At 50.9% G+C, this 8,765-nt stretch overlaps 1 protein-coding gene and 1 non-coding gene across 5 annotated transcripts; one reads left to right on the top strand and one right to left on the bottom strand.

Annotated features, from left to right (window-relative positions):
• Positions 1–2,230: 2,230 nt before the first annotated feature.
• On the bottom strand, positions 2,231–4,906 carry HDHD3 (haloacid dehalogenase like hydrolase domain containing 3). 4 transcript variants are annotated; one of them, XM_029920347.1, is made up of 3 exons: positions 4,820–4,906; positions 4,438–4,639; positions 2,231–3,278 (listed from the first exon to the last, which is right to left on the bottom strand). In XM_029920347.1, the coding sequence occupies exon 3, from the start codon at positions 3,127–3,129 to the stop codon at positions 2,368–2,370; it is 762 nt and encodes a 253-aa protein (XP_029776207.1). In that variant the 5' UTR covers positions 3,130–3,278; positions 4,438–4,639; positions 4,820–4,906; the 3' UTR covers positions 2,231–2,367. The 4 variants fall into 4 exon arrangements, with proteins under 4 accessions (XP_029776207.1, XP_029776206.1, XP_029776208.1 ...); XM_029920346.1 differs by having other exon boundaries at positions 4,438–4,906; XM_029920348.1 differs by lacking the exon at positions 4,438–4,639 and having other exon boundaries at positions 4,640–4,906.
• Positions 4,907–7,415: 2,509 nt separating this feature from the next.
• TRNAK-CUU lies at positions 7,416–7,488 on the top strand. The gene has a single exon. It is a non-coding gene; the product is annotated as a tRNA-Lys (tRNA).
• The last annotated feature ends 1,277 nt before the right edge of the window (positions 7,489–8,765 follow it).

Raw genomic sequence — 8,765 nt, 5'->3', positions numbered from 1 at the left:
GGCTCAGCATACGTGGCCACGAGAGCCCTGAGACCATTTCACACCCTGCATGGCTGGAACCAGGGGCAAGTCCCTTCCTGTTCTCTGAAGTCACGTTAGAACCGTGGTCCTCACATTTCTGTTTTATCTGGGGACACAGTTTAAAGGCATTCTTACTGACAACTGCAGGCCCCTGGGCTCAAAGATGGGGGCCAGAGCCCTCACCACTCTTAGGGTTGTTCAATAATCTACTTGAAACATTGGGTTGATCAAATCCATTCCACAGACCTTATGGCAGCTTGTTTGGTTGAGATGACTTCTAAGGCCCTTGCAGCTCTGAGACCGCAGCTCACGACCCATGTCCTCCTCACTGCCTGACAAGTGGGAAGGAATGTCCCCTGGCCTTGACACCAACCCCAAGGAAGACAGACCTGGAAGAGGTGTGGCCAAATCTGAGAAGAGCCCCCCCTCCACCGCCCCGCTCACATGAGCACAGTCTCTGCCCAGAAACCTGGGGCAAAGCCAACCTTTTCTACTTGGCACTTGCAGGCCCCGCACCATGCTCCCCACACTGCCAGTCTAACTCCCCGTGGCAGCCCTCACTGTCCATAGTTCATGGGCCTCCTGCCAGGAATACATGTTGTATTCCTCTGCCCACCTAAATGCCATCCCCAGTTCAGGGCCACTCCGGAGCCCGCCCTGGCTGTTGGTACCAGAACACAGAGGTATGCCTGTCTATGTGCTTTGCACCTGTGTCTGGCATGAGACAAATCCCAAAGAGGTGTGAGGGGAGAGGGGATAGGAAGTTAGAGACATGGAATTTTTAAACCTTTTTTTTTTAATCTATTTTTGAGAGAGTGGCAGTGAGCAAGGTGCAGAGAGGAAGAGTGTGGAACCCAGAGCAGGGCTTGAGCTCACAGATGTGGGGCTCAAACTCCTGAACCATGAGATCATGGCCTGAGCCAAACTCAGATGCTTAACTGACTGAACCACCCAGGCACCTGGAGACATGGAATTAAAAATTTTTTTTAAATGTTTATTTATTTTTGAGAGAGAGACAGATTGTGAGTGGGGAAGGGATAGAGAGGGAGACGGAATCTCAAGCACACTCCAAGCTCCGAGGTGTCAGTTGCGGAGCCCAACATGGGGCTCAAATTCACAAACTATGAGATCATGACCTGAGCTGAAGTCGGACAATTAACTGACTGAGCCTCCCAGGCGCCCCCGAGACAGACTCTTTAACACCTAGCTAGCTTACTTCCTTCAGTCTCTGACGATTCCCCTCCAGGTTTCCTACACTCTTCAGCCTCAAGCTCCAGGCCCTGTTCCCTGTACCTTCCTAGCCCCCTGCCAACACCTGTGACAGGGGTGCCCTTCAAAACTGACCTTTAGAAAATCTTCCCTTTCTACCAGGATCTCCACTGGACCATGTCCCACGGGACACAGCTCCCTCCTTGCAAGTTGGTGGTCAAGCGAAGGGCTTTGGAGTCAGGCATGCCTAAATCGGAACTCTGGCTTGCTCATGTGCTGTGGCCTCAAGCAGGCTACTTCTAAATCTGTTTCTCATTGGTAAAGTGGAGGTCACACTACCTCTGCCCATTAGGTAGCATTGACAGTGTGTTTTATTTATTGAGGGTTATGTATGCATATAAAGGACTAACACGTGGCCAGCAGAAATGACGTTTCTTCTCATGATTGTAATTACGGTGCTCCCTAAGATTGCGTTTACACTGCACAGTCCAAGAGGGCATGTCCCTACCGCACAGCCTAGCACCCCAATTTCCAAACTGAGCTCCTCTGGCCTCCCACTTCCTAGGGGGAGTTGTAGAGGCTTCACGGGCCTGACTGAGGGGCTCTAGGACCTGCTTCAACTCTAGCAGTTTCTCACTTTTCCTGTTTTGCAGATTGGGGTTCCAGTAAGATCTCCTATAACAAAGTGTCCTCCTGCTAATACAAAGTTTGACAGTGTCTGTTTACTTTTAATAATTTTTTCTAAAGTTTACTTCTTTTGAGAGAGCGTGAGCACAGGAGAGGCAGAGAGAATCCGAAGCAGCCTCCGCAGTGACAGTGCAGAGCCCAGTGTGAGGCTCTAACTCACCAACCGTGAGATCATGCCTTGAGCCAAAAATCAAGAGTTGGTCCTTCACCAAATGAGCCCCCCAGGCACCCCGACAGCGCCTGGTTTGGAAGCTAGCTGGGCTCTCAGTGAATCTTGTAGGAGGAAGATGGGAAAGAGACACAGGTGTGAACCTCAGGGACCAGAGGCAGCGTTCACTGCTTTATAGTCACAACACACGTGGACGCTGCAGGGACAGGGGCAAAGGCCAGGTCTCAGGAAAGAAGGGGCTCTCTGTCTGCAGCGTTTGCTGGGCCCGGCCACTTCCCTCATCAGATTCCAAGTTCTGGGCCTGAGGCTTCCAGGTGGTCAAGGGCAGGCAGGAGATGGGACAGTGAGGGGAGGAGGAATTCCTGGGATACAGAATCTTTGACTGCAGGGTCCAAAGGCTCTGGGCCAGCCACCAGGAAGCTGTGCATACCTACAGCCCGCGCCCCCTTATAATCACAGGGATAACTGTCCCCAATATGGGCTGCTACCGCTGGCTCCACTTGAGCAAGCCGCAAAGCCTCCTGGAAAATTCGGGGGTCAGGCTTGGGCCAGCCGGTAGCCTCGGAGGTCAGCACAAAGTCAAAGTGTTCCCTCAGGCCAAGGCCCATCAGGATGTCCTCCAGTCTCTGGTCGAAGTTGGAGACCACTGCCAGCCTCAGACCTCGTTTTCGGCACCCCCTCAGGGTGGCCTCAGCCCCCGCCAACACCTGCCAGGTGCAGGGCTTGCAGAAGTCGTCGTACAGCTGCTCGGCGATGGGGGCCACAGCGCGGGCATCTCGGGCACCTGCTAGGTAGAAGGTCTGTAAGACCACATCCAGCCACCACTGGCGGGAGGTGAGGCCGCGGCTCAGCCCATAGTTGGGGAAGCTGAGGCTCTGAGCCCTGTACGCCTCCCTGAAGGCTCGTCCCAGCGAGGCGGGCTCCACCTGCAGCCCGTGGGCCCGGGCCTTGGTGGCATATTCCTGTCCCACGGGGTGGCGGAGCCTGAGCAGCGTGTCCTTCACGTCCCACGTCAGCAGTCGTATCTGTAGCCGATGCGCCATGGGTCTGCAGGAGGGGGACAATCCACCCCAGGTCTGCCAGGGGCTAAAGGGAAACTGAGCCTGACAAGACCCCCTTCTGCAACCCAAAGGTCTCCTCTTTCCAGGCCTCGTGGGTCAGAGTTGCTGGGATTTCCTCACAGCAGAAGATCCTGGAATGAGACGGCAATGACATGAAGTTCAGGCCCTGGAGTCGGAGACAGACTAGGTTCAAATTCTGAGGCTGTGTGGCCCTAAGAGTGTCAGTCTCTGAATCTCTGTCTCCTAATGGAAGAGAAGCACAAGGTCCCAACCTCACAAGACTGCTGGATTAAATGAGATCATCCGTTCATTCCACAACAAATTTCCGGGCACCTACTCTGTGCTAGATACTAGGGAACAGGATAGGTTCCCAGCCCTCATGGCATTTAGACAACTAGGCAAACACTCAACCATAACGAAGTCAGCATGTGCCACAAGGATATAAACACCGGAATCCCATCTGGGTTTTGCTGAACTTCCTAAGCAAGTCAGGTTTCAGTGGAGATCTGAAGAATGACTATGCAGGCAAAAGAGGTAGTTAAGTGTTCCTGGCACTGGAAACAATTAAGTGCAAAGGCCCTGAGGTAGGTCAACGGCAAGTGTGCTGCTTTGGGTAGATGGGGCTGCAGAGGCAGGGCCTTGTAGGTCAAGGTAAGGAAACAGGTATGATTGCTATTACTATTGTGAACAATGCCAAAGACACAGAAGGAGACCATGTGACCAAACCCTCGTTTATCAGGGAAGAATGAGCCAGAGAGGGGCAGATATTTGCCTAAGGTGTGTCAGCGGCACAGCCAGCACCAGCATCTAAACTTTCAGACTCAGCCAGTGCTCCCTTCCTCTGCATCATGCTTAGACAACTGTGGATTTTAGAACAATCTGGTTTTGGTCAATCTGCACAAAAGGCAGACAGAGCAACCCAGTCCTGACTATACCAGAGCCCCAGCTTCATCTTCACTGGAGGGAACAAGGTCCGCCGCCTGCCTGGGTGGAGAGCCAATTGAAGGATCACCGGCTCAGTGCACAGGAAACAAATTCCTCAGCCTGCTGTCCAGAGGCTCCGTGCAGCCTCTTGCCCCAGACACTTGATTCCAGACAGTCCAAGGCTGTCTAGGTGCAAACTGGGGGGCCAGAGTTCAGAGTACAGCCAAGGTGCTGCTGACAAAGGGAAGTGGCTGGCGAATCTGGGAGCAAGCCTTCGGGGGAGTCTGTCAAGGAAATGAATTTAAATCAATCTGGAAGTTAGGGAGGAAATGAATTTAAATCAATCTGGAAGTTAGGGAGACTCACCAAAGACCCTCTCACTTTACTGATGGGTAGACGGAGGCCCAGCAAGCGGCGGGAACTCGCTCAAAGCCACGCAGGGAGTCAGTGGCACCGCGAAGACTAGGACAAAGAGCTCTGGCTCCCGACCCACAGCATTTTCCGTTTCTGGAAGCCGAGGCTGAGGACTCTGGGCTACAAGCCTGAATTGCTCGGCCTTCCTCCTCACCTGCAGGACACAGTCCAGGTAGCCCGATGTTAGAGCGAAATCTCTACAGCTGCCGTTTGGAGTGTGACTTTGGGCATGATGCGGCTACGGCCGCGTTCCTGGGGCCCCTTCTCAGCTCCAGCGCGCTCCGAAGGCTGGGCGCCCGCCCCTGACTCCCGATCCCCGGGACTCAGGACCCACCTGCCCCGCAGCGAAGTCGGTGCGGCGGAAGAGGCAGCAGCCCGACGGCTCCCGACACGCGCGCAGGCGCCGGACCGCCTGGCTGACCCGGAGGCCCGCCCCCTTCTCGCCCCGCCCCCGGCCCTCGGCCTCCAACGCTCCTCCTCCAGCTGCTCTCCCAGCCTCTCTCCGTTTCTGTCCTCCCCGCTCGGTCTCCCTCTCTACCCTTGCGTGAGACCCCACACCCTTTCATTCACCGTCCGCCCTGCCCCTACCCCGCATCTCTCGGTCACCTTGCACACTCTCCTCCCGCTGGGCCTGCCCTGCCTTCGTCGTCTGTCCCTTATCCGCTTTTCTGCGATTTCTCCCTTCTCCTCCTCCCCAGACCCCTCCGCCTTTCTCGGATCCGGACACGCCCAGGAGGTCCCCAGGCTGACTTGGGAAGAGGGGGATTTGGGTCCCCGCCTGGCTTGCCGAGTGCTGTGTGGACTTGGGCAGGGCGCTGTCCCTCTCTGGTTTGAGTCTCCAGTCGGTACTAGGAAGGAATTGCTTTCATTTGGAAACTTGTCTAACCCAAGGCAGTTTGCTGTATTCTAGCTGCTTTTTATTTCATTTGATATACAAATAATCATTTTCAGAAATGTTTAAAAGTATAAGTTGTGCAAAGTAAAAAGCCCAGTCTCGCTCACTAACGACTCATTGAGCATCTATCTGCCCTGACTCTGTCCTTCACTGAGGATGCGATGGGGGAAAAACCACGGGATTCCAGCCTTCATGGAACATGAGAGGAGCAGACCCAGATCAAGTAAGATTGCAGATAGTGATGAGTGCTATAAAGGCAATAAAACTGAATGGCGTCGGGAACAGTTTCGGGGCCTCTCGGGGTGAGATGGTGAGGGGAGGGGCAAAGATCTGAATGGCTGCCTGGTGAAGATTAAGGGACGAATACTGCAGGTGAGAAACTGGGAGAGCAAAGGTACTGGGGCCCCAGCCTGCTTACTGAGCCAGGGCACTGGCTCACGGGGCGGGGAGAAAAGGGGGGCCTCTGCCCCACCCTCCCCACCCAAGTCCCCCAGGGGTTACTGGAGTAGCAGTTTTAGTTATTATGCTATCATTTTTCTAGGATCACACAAACATGCATATATTTTCTTTCTTCCTTCTTTTCTGCACCCCACCCCCTCTTTTTAAAACAAAACTTCCTCCTATATTCCAAGGCTGGTCTGTTCACTTCATTCATAACCCCCTGACCCTCCCTGGGCTCAGGCCTGGGAGGAAATACAAAGTGCAGAGTCACAGACCCTAGGCCAGCACGGGGGGGTGGGGGTGGGACGCAGGGGCCTTGACTCCTAAGCTCATTATGTGTTACAAGCTGATTCCTAACCGTGGGAGTAGAAAGGGTGAGTGGGGGGCCAGAGGCCCATCTACATTTCACAGAAGCAGAGTTCAGGTTCCAGGGTCAGCTAAAGTTCTGGTCCCCAACTCTTCCACCTGCTTCTCTGTGAGTCCTTCACGGAATTCTCCTGTCTGGACCCCAGTCTCCAATATGCAAAATCAGGAGATTTGACAAAAAAATCACTTCCGACTGAAGTCCAGGCCAGCTTCTAAGCTAATTTCCAAGGTAATTAGCTTTGCCCATGGAGCCTCAGTTTCTCCATACATCAGAATTGAGATCACATGAAAATGCTCTCTGAGAAGATGATTCTTTTTTTTTTTAATTTCTTAGGGGCCCCAGGCTGACTGAGTACATAGGGCATGGGACTCTTAATCTAGTGGGTCGTGAATTCAAGCCCCCCGTTGGGCATAGAGATACTGAAAATACAAAAATACAACAAAATTAAAAAAAAATCTGAGTATAGTTGACACAATGTTACATGGTTTCAGGTGTACAACATAGAGATTCAACTTCTTTATACACAGCATCGGCTGTGCTCACAAGTGTCACTACCATGTCACCACACGACACTAGTGCATCACCGACTATTCCCTGTGCTCTACTTTTGATCCCCATGATCTATTCATTCCATACTGAAAGCCTGTGTCTCTCACTCTTCACCTGTTTTGCCCATCTGTCCACCCACTAGAAGATGATTCTTTTCAGATAATTGAGTCTCCTGAGAGGTTAAGGATTTTTGTTGGCTCACCTAACTATTTCAACCCCAGGGCATCTGTTGCACAAGGTGGGCGTGTCCATTATAATCCATGTGAATGTGGCTCTCATTTTACTGTTTACTCTTTACATTCTGCCTTTTTCTTTCTCTGGGTAACATTTCAGCAGAGATAAAGGAGACCTGAGTGTCACAGAAAAGCCAAGGGCAGGTCCCTGCTATTCTGAGACAAGAAACACATTTCTTAAAAACATTTTTTTAAATGTTTATTCATTTTTGAAAGAGGGAGACAGAGTGTGAGCGGGGGAGGGATAGAGAGAGAGAGGGAGACACAGAATCCAAAGCAAACTCCAGGCTCTGAACTGTCAGCACAGAGCCCAACACGGGACTCGAACCTGTAAATCGCGAGATCATGAGCTGAGCCGAAGTCAGATGCCTAACTATGCCATTCAGGTGCCCCAGAAACAAGCTTCTTTTTGGTTTGCCAGTTCAAAAATGGGTACACTTGGGGCACCTGGCTGGCTCAGTTGGTAGAGTGTGTGACTCTTGATCTCAGGGTCGTGAGTTCAAGCCCCACACTGGGTGTAGAGCTTACTTAATGGGTATAGTTTCCTAAGTCAGATGGCAGAAATCCTCCTTGGAGGGTTTCATCCCTTGATCTATCCTGTGTGGACTCTGGCCTCCTGATTGCCCCTGGAGACACCTGGTGTGTGTTGTACTAAACCCTGCCTTAGGTCCACTGCTCTTTGGGGAAGCCAAGTTCTTCATATGAGGCTTTCACCCTTGAGATTCTCCTATTCTCACACACAAGTAATCCCAGGCTGGGGCTGCCACACGTGTCCCTCTTTACCTAAACATTTTCACATACTTATTTAACTTTTATTAAAATATGGAGAAAAGTGCAAACAGGTGTACATGTCCTTGAATTTTTACAAAGTAAACATTCCCATGTAACTAGTACTCAGACTGAGAAAAAGCATTTCCAGAACTCTAGAGACCTAGTCTACTTCACCTGCTTACCCCCATACGGTTTGTTTTTGAACAGTGTATAAATGGAATAATACAGCATACACTCTTTTGTCCTGCCTCTTTTGCTCAAATTTTGTTTAAGCTTTATCCATGTTGCTATGTGTTCTTGTTTTTCTTTTTTTAATTAAAAAAAATTTTAATGTTTCATTTATTTTTGGAAGAGACAGAGTGAGCAAGGGAGGGTCAGAGAGAGAGGGAGACACAGAATCCAAAGACAGGCTCCAGGCTCTGAGCTAGCTGTCAGCACAGAGCCTAATGCGGGGCTCGAATCCACTAACTGCGAAATCATGACCTGAGCTGAGGCTGAGCCACCCAGGCACCCATTTTCTTTTTTTAAAGTGAATTTTTTTTAATGTACCTGGGGCTTGAACTTACAACCCTGAAATCAAAGAGTCATATGTTGTGAGATCATGACCTGAGCCGAAGTCAGATGCTTAACCGACTGAGCCAAACACCCCACCACAATGTGCTGTTGATGGGCACTTGGGGATATCTCCAGTTCTTGGTTATTACAAATATTAGAGTGTGGATATGAACATTCTTGAAAAGGTAGGTCTTTGGATGAACATAGGCACACATTTCTGTTAGGTAAATGCCTAGATGTGGACTCATGGGGTCATGAACTATACATGTGGCTCAGCTTTAGCGGACAGGGCCAACTTTCTGAAGTGGTTGTACCAGTCATGTCTCAGGAGTTTCAGCAGCTGCACCTTCTCAACCATTGGTATTCTTTCTTTTTATTTATTAAAAAATTAAAATTAAAAAAAATTTTTTTTAATGTTTTTTATTTTTGAGAGAGAGAGAGAGTACGAGCAGGGGAGGGTCAGAGAGAG

Source organism: Suricata suricatta, chromosome 13 (genome assembly GCF_006229205.1).
Source record: "Suricata suricatta isolate VVHF042 chromosome 13, meerkat_22Aug2017_6uvM2_HiC, whole genome shotgun sequence".
NCBI classification, from domain to species: domain Eukaryota; kingdom Metazoa; phylum Chordata; class Mammalia; order Carnivora; family Herpestidae; genus Suricata; species Suricata suricatta.
This window is presented reverse-complemented; position numbering and strand designations above follow the sequence as displayed.

Coding starts and splice junctions, on each gene's coding strand:
- HDHD3 (XM_029920346.1), bottom strand. CDS start 3,129: ATGGCGCATCGGCTACAGATACGACTGCTGACGTGGGACGTGAAGGAC.